A 15,207-nucleotide genomic window follows, 5' to 3' on the forward strand; every position below is an offset into this window, starting at 1 on the left:
AGGAAAGAGCAGAGGGTGCACCCATGGTGTGGCATGGGGGTTGTGAGTGGGAGGAGAGGAGAAGAGGAGAGGATGATCTCTCTATAGTGTTCACATGCTGTGCCTGGGGCCAGAGTTAGAGAGAAAGAAAGGCAGAACTGAAAAAGCATGTGCGAGCAAGGAGGCCTACAAACCTGACTCAGTTACACCAACTCTGTCAGGAGGAATGGGCCAAAATTCACCCAACTTACTGTGGGAAGCTTGTGGAAGGCTACCCGAAATGTTTGACCCAAGTTAAACAATTTAAAGGCAATGCTACCAAATACTAATTGAGTGTATGTAAACTTCTGACCCACTGGGAATGTGAGGAAATAAATAAAAGCTGAAATAAATAATTCTCTCTACTATTATTCTGACATTTCACATTCTTAAAATAAAGTGGTGATCCTAACTGACCTAAAACAGGGAATATTTACTAGGATTAAATGTCAGGAATTATGAAACACTGAGTTTAAATGTATTTGGCTAAGGTGTATTTAAACTTCCGACTTCAACTGTATATACTGCATTCTATACTATTCTACTGTATCATAGTGCATGCCGCTCTATCATTGCTCATCCATACATGTATATATTCTTAATTCAATTCCTTACTTAGATTTGTGTGTGTTGGGTATAAGTTGTGAAATTGTTAGATATTACTTCTTAGATATTACTGCACTGTCGGAGCTAGAAGCACAAGCATTTCGCTACACCCGCAATAACATCTGCTATACACGTGTATGTGACCAATAAAATCTGATTTGACATTAAGAATTTAGCTAAAGCATTTACTCCAAATTGAATACATTTTATAAGCTTTATTTTAGTAATGTTAACATTAAATATTGAAGATATTTATCATGCAATGCAGCTGAATTAACACAGCTAGCTAATTATTTTCTTGCTTATTGTGTAGTGGAGGATAAAAATACCTGTATGCTATGGATGCTTAGCTATGTAGCCGATCTGTGTATGGACCATAAAACGTTTGGTATAAATATTAGTTGAGAAAAGGTTTTAATTTCTTCCACTGGTTAATTGTTAATCCCCAAGAAATTGCAGAAAATGACTGAATGAAGGAAATACGACTGTTACATGTCAAACTATTATGGAATGAATGTCCTGCTTCAATACTATTCCACATTGATCCAAGTCCTGCTTCAGTACCACTCCACATTGAACCAAGTCCTGCTTCAGTACTATTCCATATTGAACCAAGTCCTGCTTCAGTACTACTCCACATTGAACCAAGTCCTGCTTCAGTACTTCTCAACATTGAACCAAATCCTGCTTCAGTACCACTCCATATTGAACCAAGTCCTGCTTCAGTACTACTCCATATTGAACCAAGTCCTGCTTCAGTACCACTCCATATTGAACCAAGTCCTGCTTCAGTACCACTCCACATTGAACCACAGCCAGAGGATGTACACAACGGTCACATTGTTGTTTTGCAGTTCTCATTTGTTGCTCATTTGATAAGTATTGTATGTATTTGTTACATGAGAAATATAAGAAAAGCTATTACTGCCGCATTGTGAAAAATCAAGGCTTGTCGTCAATGGATTGCGTGACAGGCTATCCTTCGGCGGCTTCTGTTGTGTGCGAGTGATGTAGTGACCAAGATGGTGGATAAATGAAGATAGTTCACTCAGGCCGTTTACCATTGAAAAAAAATTGTCAGTTCTGGTATACTTACCTGGGTGTGTCTCCCATAGACACCAATGCAATAGCAGCTGGGTGTGGTCTACTTAGTTCATTGACTTTCATTGAAGCAGAAGTGGGGTGTCTCGCTTCCCTAGGGTTACATATCTCTCCTTACCATTTACATTTACATTTTTACATTTTAGTCATTCAGCAGACGCTCTTATCCAGAGTGACTTACAGTTAGTGAGTGCAGACATTATTTTTTGTATTTTTTCATACTAGCCCCCTGTGGGAATCAAACCCACAACCCTGGCGTTGCAATTGAGCTACATCCCTGCCGGCCATTCCCTCCCCTACCCTGGACGACGCTGGGCCAATTGTGCGCCGCCCCATGGGTCTACCACTAGTTGCTCCGTTTTTGAGGGACACTCCCCCACAGAAGGACAGTTGAAAACGATGGGGAAGGCTAAGGGGGCTATTGCGATTGAGCCTTGGACCCATGCCAAATGAATCTGAGGACCCATGCCAAATCTTTTCAGTCTCCTTAGGGGGAATAGGCTTTGACATGCCCTCTTTACGACTGTCTTGGTGTGTTTGGACCATGATAGTTTGTTGATGATGTGGACACCAAGGAACTTGAAGCTCTCAACCTGCTCAACTCCAGCCCCGTCGATGAGAATGGGGGTGTGCTCAGTCCTCTTCTTTTTCCTGTAGTCTACAATCATCTCCTTTGTTTTGATCAAGTTAAGGGAGAGATTGTAATCCTGGCACCACACAGCCAGGTATCTGACCTCCTCCCTATAGGCTGTCTCATCGATGTCGGTGATCAGGCCTACCGCTGTTGTGTCGTCGGAAAACTTAATGATGGTGTTGGATTCGTGCCTGGCCATGCAGTCATGGGTGAACAGGGAGTACAGGAGGGGACTGAGCACGCACCCCTGAGGGGCCCCCGTGTTGAGGATCAGCGTGGCAGATGTGTTGTTAACTACCCTTACCACCTGGGGGCGGCCCGTCAGGAAGTCCAGGATCCAGTTGCAGAGGGAGGTGTTTAGTCCCAGGGTCCTTAGCTTAGTGATGAGCTTTGAGGGCACTATGGTATTGAACGCTGAGCTGTCGTCAATGAATAGCATAGTCCTGTGTAGCTCAGTTGGTAGAGCATGGCGCTTGCAACGCCAGGGTTGTGGGTTCGATTCCCACGGGGGACCAGTATGAAAAAGAAAATGTATGCACTCACTAACTGTACGTCGCTCTGGATAAGAGCGTCTGCTAAATGACAAAAAAACTAAAAAATATCTCACGTAGGTTCCTTTTGTCCAGGTGGGAAAATGAAGTGTGGAGTGCAATAGAGATTGTATCATCTCTGGATCTGTTGGGGCGGTATGCAAATTGGAGTGGGTCTAGGGTTTCTAGGATAATGGTGTTGATGTGAGCCATGACAAGCCTTTCAAAGCACTTCATGGCTACAGACGTGAGTGCTACGGGTCGGTAGTCATTTAGGCACGTTACCTTAGTGTTCTTGGGTACAGGGACTATGGTGGTCTGCTTGAAATATGTTGGTATTACAGACTCAGTCAGGGACAGGTTGAAAATGTCAGTGAAGACACTTGCCAGTTGGTCAGCGCATGCTCGGAGTACCTGGTAATCCGTCTGGCCCTGCGGCCTTGTGAATGTTGACCTGTTTAAAGGTCTTACTCACATTGGCTACGGAGAGCGTGATCACACGGTCGTCCGGAACAGCTGATGCTCTCATGCATGCTTCAGTGTTGCTTGCCTCGAAGCGAGCATAGAAGTAATTTAGCTCGTCTGGTAGGCTCGTGTCACTGGGCAGCTCGCGGCTGTGCATCCCTTTGTAGTCTGTAATAGTTTTGTAAGCCCTGCCACATCCAACGAGCATCAGAGCCGTTGTAGTACGATTCAATTTTAGTCCTGTATTGGCGCTTTGCCTGTTTGATGGTTCGTCGGAGGGCATAACGGTATTTCTTATAAGCTTCCGGAGTCCCGCTCCTTGAAAGCGGCAGTTCTACCCTTTAACTCAGTGAGGATGTTGCCTGTGTCCATGGCTTCTAGTTGGGGTATGTACGTACGGTCAGTGTGGGGACGACATCATCGATGCACTTATTGATGACGCCAGTGACTGATGTGGTGTGCTCCTCAATGCCATCGGAAGAATCCTGGAACATATTCCAGTCTGTGCTAGCAAAACAGTCCTGTAGCTTAGCATCTGCGTCATCTGACCACTTCTTTATTGACCGAGTCACTGGTGCTCACATAGTCAGCCTTATGAACCAAACCACTCAGTAATCTCCTCCATATAGCCTAACTCTCCCACACACAGTCTCGATTGTCCATGTCTCAATTGTCTCAAGGCTTAACAATCATGCTTTAACCTGTCTCCTCCCCTTCATCTACACTGATTGAAGTGGATTTAACAAGTGACATCAATAAGGGATCATAGCTTTCACCTGTATTCACTTGGTCAGTCTATGTCATGGAAAGAGTAGGTGTCCTTAATGTTTTGTACACTCAGTGTATATGGAAATTAGACATCAAAACTGGATGGAAACCATGTCTGTAAAATGTATAAGCTGGAAGAAGAAGCCCAAGTATTGTTGTCCATTATTTTACTCCAATTAGGGGAGGGGTGTTAGGGTTAGGGGAAAATAATAAATATATGGGGGACTGGAAATGATGCAGACAATTACAATATCGCCCAATATCTGTACTACCATGTTTTATATCTGTACTACCATGTTTTATATCTGTACTACTATGTTTTACATCTGTACTACCATGTTTTATATCTGTACTACCATGTTTTATATCTGTACTACCATGTTTTATATCTGTACTACCATGTTTTATATCTGTACTACCATGTTTTATATCTGTCCTACCATGTTTTATATCTGTACTACCATGTTTTATATCTGTACTACCATGTTTTATATCTGTACTACCATGTTTTATATCTGTACTACCATGTTTTATATCTGTACTACCATGTGTTTCTAAAATCCCAGAACAATTGGTGTATAAGAGAAAGTTGAAACATTTAAATCAACACTGTATTCTATATGAGCACCAATATGGTTTCAACACTGTATTCTATATGAGCACCAATATGGTTTCAACACTGTATTCTATATGAGCACCAATATGGCTTCAACACTGTATTCTATATGAGCACCAATATGGTTTCAACACTGTATTCTATATGAGCACCAATATGGTTTCAACACTGTATTCTATATGAGCACCAATATGGTTTCAACACTGTATTCTATATGAGCACCAATATGGATTCAACACTGTATTCTATATATGAGCACCAATATGGTTTCAACACTGTATTCTATATATGAGCACCAATATGGTTTCAACACTGTATTCTATATGAGCACCAATATGGTTTCAACACTGTATTCTATATGAGCACCAATATGGTTTCAACACTGTATTCTATATATGAGCACCAATATGGTTTCAACACTGTATTCTATATGAGCACCAATATGGTTTCAACACTGTATTCTATATGAGCACCAATATGGTTTCAACACTGTATTCTATATGAGCACCAATATGGTTTCAACACTGTATTCTATATGAGCACCAATATGGTTTCAACACTGTATTCTATATGAGCACCAATATGGTTTCAACACTGTATTCTATATGAGCACCAATATGGATTCAACACTGTATTCTATATATGAGCACCAATATGGTTTCAACACTGTATTCTATATGAGCACCAATATGGTTTCAACACTGTATTCTATATGAGCACCAATATGGTTTCAACACTGTATTCTATATGAGCACCAATATGGTTTCAACACTGTATTCTATATGAGCACCAATATGGTTTCAACACTGTATTCTATATATGAGCACCAATATGGTTTCAACACTGTATTCTATATGAGCACCAATATGGTTTCAACACTGTATTCTATATGAGCACCAATATGGTTTCAACACTGTATTCTATATGAGCACCAATATGGTTTCAACACTGTATTCTATATATGAGCACCAATATGGTTTCAACACTGTATTCTATATGAGCACCAATATGGTTTCAACACTGTATTCTAAATGAGCACCAATATGGTTTCAACACTGTATTCTATATGATCACCAATATGGTTTCAACACTGTATTCTATATGAGCACCAATATGGTTTCAACACTGTATTCTATATGAGCACCAATATGGATTCAACACTGTATTCTATATATGAGCACCAATATGGTTTCAACACTGTATTCTATATGAGCACCAATATGGTTTCAACACTGTATTCTATATGAGCACCAATATGGTTTCAACACTGTATTCTATATGAGCACCAATATGGTTTCAACACTGTATTCTATATGAGCACCAATATGGTTTCAACACTGTATTCTAAATGAGCACCAATATGGTTTCAACACTGTATTCTATATGAGCACCAATATGGTTCAACACTGTATTCTATATGAGCACCAATATGGTTTCAACACTGTATTCTATATGAGCACCAATATGGTTTCAACACTGTATTCTATATGAGCACCAATATGGTTTCAACACTGTATTCTATATGAGCACCAATATGGTTTCAACACTGTATTCTATATGAGCACCAATATGGTTTCAACACTGTATTCTATATGAGCACCAATATGGTTTCAACACTGTATTCTATATGAGCACCAATATGGTTTCAACACTGTATTCTATATGAGCACCAATATGGTGTTCTTAAAAACTACTCCACTGATATGGCTCAACTTGTGTATAAAATCTTTACAGTCGTTAACAATGAATATGCTCTTGGCATCTTTTTAGATTTATCCAAAGCGTTTGACATGATTGATCAATAAATATTACTTTCTAAATTGCATTATTAAGGTTTTCATGATTTTACATATAATTGGTTATATAGTTATGTTTATGATAGAAAACAACAACAAACGGCTGTGAATCTACCAGGGCCAAGATATCCTGTGGAGTCCCACAGGGTTTGATAATTGGACCTTTGTTATTCCTAATCTCTATCAATGACCTTGCTGCTGTGTCTTCTACCGTACTTCCCATTCTCTTTGCTGATGATACCAATTATATTTTATCACACAATAATTTTGATTCACTAATTAATGAAGCCATCTCAGGCATGGCCACATTTTCTGAATGGTTCCAGATAAACACATTATCTTTAAATGTTAAAAAATCCAACATTATTGTATTCACTAGTAAGAATAAGAAATATTGTAAAAAAAAAAAAAAAAATCAGGAATAAAAAATGGATCCTGGACTTCCTGACGGGCCGCCCCCAGGTGGTAAGGGAAGGTAACAACACATCCGCCACTCTGATCCTCAACACGGGGGACCCTCAGGGGTGCGTGTTCAGTCCCCTCCTGTACTCCCTGTTCACTGCATGGCCAGGTACGACTCCAACACCATCATTAAGTTTGCTGATGACACAACAGTGGTAGGCCTGATCACCGACAACGACGAGACAGCCTATAGGGAGGAGGTCAGATACCTGGCCGTGTGGTGCCAGGATTACAACTTCTCACATAACTTGATCAAGACAAAGGAGATGATTGTAGACTACAGGAAAAAGAAGAGGACTGAGCACGCCCCCATTCTCAACGATGGGGCTGGAGTGGAGCAGGTTGAGAGCTTCAAGTTCCTTGGTGTCCACATCACCAACAAACTAACATGGTCCAAGCACACCAAGACAGCCGTGAAGAGGGCACGAAAAAACCTATTCCCCCTCAGGAGACTGAAAAGATTTGGCATGGGTCCTCAGATCCTCAAAAGGTTATACAGCTGCACCATCGAGAGCATCCTGACTGGTTGCATCACTGCCTGGTATGGCAACTGCTCGGCCTCCGACCGCAAGGCACTACAGAGGGTAGTGCGTACGGCCCAGTTCATCACTGGGGCCAAGCTTCCTGCCATCCAGGACCTCTATACCAGGCGGTGTCAGAGGAAGGCCCTACCAATTGTCAAAGACTCCAGCCACCCTAGTCATAGACTGTTCTCACTGCTACCGCACGGCAAGCGGTACCAGCACCAAGTCTAGGTTCAAGAGGTTTCTAAACAGCTTCTACCACCAAGCCATAAGACTCCTGAACATCTAATCAAATGGCTACCCAGACTATTTTACGCTGCTGCTACTCTCTGTTTATTATCTATGCATAGTCACTTTAATAACTCTACCTACATGTACATATTACCTGTATTACCTCGACTAACCTGTGCCCCCGCACACTGACCCTGTACCCCCTGTATATAGCCTCGCTACTGTTATTTTAACTGCTGCTCTTTAATTATTTGTTACTTTTATTTCGTATTATTTTATATTGTATTTTTTTGTGATTTTGTTTGGTATTCTTTCTTACATTTACATTTTAGTCATTTAGCAGACGCTCTTATCCAGAGTGACTTACAGTTAGTGAATACATATTTTTTATGTATTTTTTATACTGGCCCCCCGTGGGAAACGAACCCACAACCCTAGCGTTGCAAACACCATGCTCTATCAACTGAGCTACATCCCTGCCGGCCATTCCCTCCCATACCCTGGACGACGCTGGGCCAATTGTGCGCCGCCCATGAGTCTCCCGGTCGTGGCCGGCGGCGACAGAGCCTGGTTTCGAACCAGGATCTCTAGTGGCACAGTTAGCACTGCGATGCAGTGCCTTAGACCACTGCGCCACTCAGGAGTACTGCATTGTTGGTTAAGGGCTTGTAAGTAAGCATTTCATTGTAAGATCTACACATGTTGTATTCGGCGCATGTGACAAATAACATTTGATTTGATTTGTTTAAGAAACCTCAATATATTGTCTATTTACGACATTCATGTACGCCAATTATGCCCTTCCATCTACAAATACTCATACCTCCCAGACAGTTTATCTAAACCCTTCAATGGATCCTTCCAGGTTAATTCTGAAATGCATCTATATAACACAAGACACTGCGATAACCTTCACTCTCCCCACTGCCATAGTCAACTCAATAACTTCAAGAGAAGACTGGGGGTCAGCCTGATGAACCAAACTACTCAGTAATCTCCTCCATGAAGACTGGGGGTCAGCCTGATGAACCAAACTACTCAGTAATCTCCTCCATGAAGACTGGGGGTCAGCCTGATGAACCAAACTACTCAATAATCTCCTCCATGAAGACTGGGGGTCAGCCTGATGAACCAAACTACTCAGTAATCTCCTCCATGAAGACTGGGGGTTCAGCCTGATGAACCAAACTACTCAGTAATCTCCTCCATGAAGACTGGGGGTCAGCCTGATGAACCAAACTACTCAGTAATCTCCTCCATGAAGACTGGGGGTTCAGCCTGATGAACCAAACTACTCAGTAATCTCCTCCATGAAGACTGGGGGGTCAGCCTGATGAACCAAACTACTCAGTAATCTCCTCCATGAAGACTGGGGGTCAGCCTGATGAACCAAACTACTCAGTAATCTCCTCCATGAAGACTGGGGGTCAGCCTGATGAACCATACTACTCAGTAATCTCCTCCATGAAGACTGGGGGTCAGCCTGATGAACCATACTACTCAGTAATCTCCTCCATGAAGACTGGGGGTCAGCCTGATTAACCAAACTACTCAGTAATCTCCTCCATGAAGACTGGGGGTCAGCCTGATTAACCAAACTACTCAGTAATCTCCTCCATGAAGACTGGGGGTCAGCCTGATGAACCAAACTACTCAGTAATCTCCTCCATGAAGACTGGGGGTCAGCCTGATGAACCAAACTACTCAGTAATCTCCTCCATGAAGACTGGGGGTCAGCCTGATGAACCAAACTACTCAGTAATCTCCTCCATGAAGACTGGGGGTCAGCCTGATGAACCATACTACTCAGTAATCTCCTCCATGAAGACTGGGGGTCAGCCTGATGAACCAAACTACTCAGTAATCTCCTCCATGAAGACTGGGGGTCAGCCTGATGAACCAAACTACTCAGTAATCTCCTCCATGAAGACTGGGGGTCAGCCTGATGAACCAAACTACTCAGTAATCTCCTCCATGAAGACTGGGGGTCAGCCTGATGAACCAAACTACTCAGTAATCTCCTCCATATAGCCTAACTCTCACACACACATTTAAACAAAACAAATACTGTTAGTTTTTTTCGTGATTACTGATCAATTCATTTATACATTGATAATTAATAGGTTTCGTTATCTATTTTAACAAACCTTTTTAAAAACATATGTATTGTATATTGATTTTTTGTGGTGTGATTTTTATATAAGCCCTTGGGCTTCCAACCACATCTGCACACCATTTTAAAATTGTTATATCTATATTGTTGTCTATCACTTGTTTTCTTTGGTGCAAATAAATTAAACTAAAAAAATTAACAACATTGACATCACAATCTATCTGCAATATTAAAACTGATTTACCCCCTAAAAACTTGAGCAACTGTTCCAGATGACTAAGCTGGTTGCAATGACTTTATTATTGCAACCAGTTTTCCTGTGTCAGTGTTGATGTGGATGCGGTTGAGGAGTCAGACGCAGGACGCATAGGCTGAGTCAAACAAGACTTTACTAACTGTATAAACAATACAAAATAAAGGACCTCAAAACAAGGAGGCGAGCGACAACGCAACAAAGTGCGTCACAATAAACTAAGTCCAGAGTACAGCACAGGTGACACCAACGGACAGGCGGAAAATAACACACAAACTAACGAAAACAACACAGGAAACTTATAGGGCACATAATCAGACCCAAACGGACACAGGTGTAACAGACAGACCCAACCAAACGAACATCGAAACATTCAACGGTGGCAGCTAGTACTCCGGGGACGACGAACGCCGAAGCCTGCCCGAGCAAGGAGGAGGAGCAGTCTCGGCAGAATTCGTGACATCCTGGTGCGCTGGTGAAGTGAGAAATCTGCCCCTCTACCATTAGTATTGTGCCAGATGTGCCAAAGACAGCCTGCATCTTGTAATAATCTGTTGTGTGTGTGTGTGTGTGTGTGTATGTGTGTGGTTTGTGTGTGTGGTTTGTTTGTGTGTGTGTGTGTGTGTGTATGTGTGTGGTTTGTGTGTGTGGTTTGTGTGTGTGTGTGTGTGCTCTCTTGTCCCTTGCTAATGATGTTCTACCAGTGATTTATGTCCAGAATGCGATGCTCACACTGATCAAGGATCAGGTCAGTCAAAACTAATGGCAGATGATGATGTGGCGCACAAAATAAGTTGTCTAAAGATGACTGTTTATGTTTATATCCATGACACCTATTACCTTCAAATGGAAAATCCAATGAAATCACTGAACCGTGGCTCCCTGTTGGTCATGCATTAGACAGCAAAGCAAACCTCCCATCTTGGGAACCAACTTCTCCGTCTCCCATCTATTTCTGGCTCTACTGATCTATTGATCTATTGATCTTGTCCAGGTGCATGTAATTTGTGTTTTGGGAAAGAGAAGCTTTGACAGCAGTGTGTTAGGTCAAACCTAAAGCTACTGCAGAATACGAGGTAGCCTCAAGGTTTCGAACCCCCGAGCTGCCTGCAGGGGAAATCTGCAGAGTGTTACCGGCTTCAATATCCTGTACGCTACCTACTGCCATTGCGCCCTTGAGAAAGGCACTTTACCCCTAAGCGCACCAGATGCGCTGCTCGGCAGCAGCTCCTTTGCTGCTCCCAGCCTGTGATGTGTGTGTTGTGTCTGGTTGGGTACTGTGACAGCGAAACATTCATATTGTATTGTATTTTATTACTTATCTCATCAATGCTGGCACACTTCAGATAACCTTGTCTTTAGATACTTCTACGTCCATATGACGTCCATATGTCCATATGGCAGAGATATGCTAGCTAGTTTATTTCAGAAAACGCTTCCATATTTGAATATAGCAATTAATGTATGTTAGAGCACATTCTGACAGTTGTAGCCAGCGATCAAACATTCCTTCACATTATTTACTAAGACTGAAGGTTTCAAGTGTAATGTCTTAATCATATCATATTTAGCGATTGATATTCATTATATTAGAACTATACTGTGTGGGTATTGGAATCATAGGACGCACGCACACATGCACACGCGCACACACGCACACACCGTGTACTGTATGTGTGTGTTTAGAAGGGCTGTTGAGGAATCAATCCCCTTTGAGCAAATCCACACCAGGCTTTTTTGTATCCGGCTTTAGAGAACAAATGCACTCCTTTTAAATGGATATCTCTGGGTTTGAGAGTTAGAGGACTGACAGGACTGGGTCACACTGAGGGATAGAAATGTAGATCAGTGTTCAAGGAGAAATCCTTCTGATTTCCCCCCCACTGGCAGAGCAAAACTGAGTAACCGGAGTTAAATCTGTATGTGTTTGGCCTACATAATCAACTGTTTTCTTTCAAACAATCAACTTAAAAACATTCCTCAATCATTAATAAACTAATGGTGGTGGAGCTTATAATAAGACTTAACTGGATAAGAGCCTCTGCTAAATGACCAGAATGTAGAGTAAAATGTTGACCAGGAATAGGGGGTGCCATTTGATGCTTTCTAGCTCTGTCCAAGGAACCACACCTCAGAGACAGCCCATGGTTGCTGTCCCGAGTGCTGAAATTTATACAGTCGATTTCCGCGGCCCCGCAGGGCTAAATGCAGTAAGGACAAATTACATTTTTCATCAAATGTTTTATTTTGGGGGGGGGGATACTTCAACGGGTCTTAACATTTGACATCAAATAGCTAAATGATCCTTGTATTGACCTTCTTAAAACAATTCCATATAGCTTAGTAGAACCCCATCCCCCGGCTTAAACAGTGCTTAGACTGCAGAGGGTTAAATGGAACACAATTGACTTTTCCATTGTTCACATATTGATTGAGGAAGGCAGTGTGAATCAAGTTGTCACGCCCTGACTCTGGGGACTCTTATTTGTTGAGTCAGGGTGTGTATTTTCTATGTGGTGATTGTCTATGTTGTATATTCTAGTATGTGTATTTCTATGTTGGCCGGTGTGGTTCCCAATCAGAGGCAGCTGTCGCTAGTTGTCTCTGATTGGGGACCATACTTAGGCAGCCTATTGGCACTAGTGGGTTGTGGGATCTTGTTCCGTGTAAGGTATGTTGTTTGTGTACCGTGGACTTCACGTTTCGTTTGTTGTTTTGTCGCTTGTTTATTCGTTCCAAATAAACATGTATGCATATCACGCTGCGCCTTGGTCTGACCCGTCGATGAACGAACGTGACACAAGTGCAAGAAAGAAATATAACACTGAGATATAACAGGCTAGAACGCTGAAACAGGTCAATTTTTACCAATCAGTTCAGCTCTGAAAAAGATCTGATGTGAAAAGATATGATATGATTTGTCAAAAGACCAATTAGTGGAAAAATGATCAGAATTGGGCTGCCTGTGTAAAAGCAGCCATTTATATCTCACCCTCCTGCGAGACAAGTCCTTATGGCATCAAAAAGCTTTTAAAGCCTCACGTGACAGCAAATCGATGGCTCATTGCTTAGTTACAGGTGAGCAGTACTTTAGTGTGTCTGAACCCACAAAACTTTCAGCGAATCCTATAAAGAACCTGCTCTGAAGGCTTTCCTGTTGCCACCTCTGGGGGACTAATACTGATGAATACTCAAAAATATTTATACAGCAGAGGTCTGTGTTCAAATATTCCCATGCCATCAAATGGTAGCCTACTATCAAGACGAAAAGGCTGATGGATGCGTTGAACTCTTTCAACATTGGTGTTTGGCTTTAAAAATGCATCAAAGAAGACTGCGATTGTAGTTTTAATGAAGTCTATTGACAAAAATGTTAAATAAAATTAATTCACACCACATTGAGCTGATTTCACACCAAAAGTCTCTGGAATAAAAGTGTGAGGTCACTTGTGTCCACACCAAATGTCTCTCCAACAAAAGTATGAGTACTGTGTCCTTACCGAACTCTCGTGGCACGGAGATGGAGTTTACGCAGCTGTGTCCTGAGGTGTAGTTGTGGGGGAAGTTAGGAGACAGCACTGTGCCCTCTGACCCTGTGGAACGACTCCCACACGGCGCTGGAGGAAACAAACAGACACACAGAGCAGAGCTCAACACCTGCTTTGACCTTCGGAGGGAACATGTACGGTTACCCATTTATTCGATACATTGGCCATGCGACATCTGCCCAGAAATGACTAGGATGGAACACACATAAGGATTACACAAACAGCTCAGCAGTCTAGTCTTACGGTTATCTTCTGTGTGCTTGCATGTGTGCTGTAAGCCATAATGATTGTTTTAGACTGGCTACTAAATCCAATCTTCTTCTTCCTTCCTTCCTTCCTTCCTTCCTTCCTTCCTTCCTTCCTTCCTTCCTTCCTTCCTTCCTTCCTTCCTTCCTTCCTTCCTTCCTTCCTTCCTTCCTTCCTTCCTTCCTTCCCCTTCCTTCCTTCCTACATTTGTATTGGATTCCCTCCCCCGGCTCAGTAAACTTACTAACAAATATATTTAAAATTGTGGTTGCCCACTCACATTTTACATTTACATTTTAGTCATTTAGCAGACGCTCTTATCCTATTTTATTTTTGTGATAGTACACAGCTAGTGTCCGTATCTCTAGCTTCAACAGGTACGTTGGTATGCTCCATACCTTGACAGCTGGGTAGAACCCTGTTCCAGCCAGTACACAGCTGTGTCCATATCTCTAGCTTCAACAGGTACGTTGGTATGCTCCATACCTTGACAGCTGGGTAGAACCCTGTTCCAGCCAGTACACAGCTGTGTCCATATCTCTAGCTTCAACAGGTACGTTGGTATGCTCCATACCTTGACAGCTGGGTAGAACCCTGTTCCAGCCAGTACACAGCTATGTCCGTATCTCTAGCTTCAACAGGTACGTTGGTATGCTCCATACCTTGACAGCTGGGTAGAACCCTGTTCCAGCCAGTACACAGCTGTGTCCATATCTCTAGCTTCAACAGGTACGTTGGTATGCTCCATACCTTGACAGCTGGGTAGAACCCTGTTCCAGCCAGTACACAGCTGTGTCCATATCTCTAGCTTCAACAGGTACGTTGGTATGCTCCATACCTTGACAGCTGGGTAGAACCCTGTTCCAGCCAGTACACAGCTATGTCCGTATCTCTAGCTTCAACAGGTACGTTGGTATGCTCCATACCTTGACAGCTGGGTAGAACCCTGTTCCAGCCGGGCCTGCCGTCATCCCCCATGATGCAGGTGAGAGTGGAGTAGCCCTGGAGAACGTAGCCCGGCTCACAGTAGAACGTCACGGTGGAACCTAGCTTGTAGTCGCTGCCCAGCCTGGTCCCGTTCATCACACTGCCTGGGTCGAAGCACGACTCACGCAGCTTGGCTAAAGAGGGGATAGAAATATATACATATCAGGAATAACCTCTAACAGTAGTGTGAACAGGAGCAGGTAACACAGGCAGTGAGGGAGTTTCATCTTGATCAGAGTAAAGAAGAGTTTAACCAAATCATCATTCAAATGCTAGAAACATCTACCCCTACTGACAGTATAATCTAGA

The 15,207-nt window shown here is 42.6% G+C and overlaps 1 protein-coding gene across 1 annotated transcript in view; it reads right to left on the reverse strand.

Moving 5' to 3' along the window:
- The window catches only part of LOC121586782 (CUB and sushi domain-containing protein 3), a 759,103-nt gene that overhangs the window by 209,742 nt on the left and 534,154 nt on the right, over positions 1–15,207 (reverse strand). The window contains exons 30-31 of the mRNA XM_041903753.2: positions 14,838–15,032; positions 13,618–13,734 (exon numbers count right to left, since the gene is read on the reverse strand). Coding sequence (XP_041759687.2) covers positions 13,618–13,734; positions 14,838–15,032 — 312 coding nt within the window. The remainder of the gene's footprint in view (positions 1–13,617; positions 13,735–14,837; positions 15,033–15,207) is intronic.

This window comes from Coregonus clupeaformis, chromosome 17 (assembly GCF_020615455.1).
Source record: "Coregonus clupeaformis isolate EN_2021a chromosome 17, ASM2061545v1, whole genome shotgun sequence".
In the NCBI taxonomy this organism is placed as follows: Eukaryota; Metazoa; Chordata; class Actinopteri; order Salmoniformes; family Salmonidae; genus Coregonus; species Coregonus clupeaformis.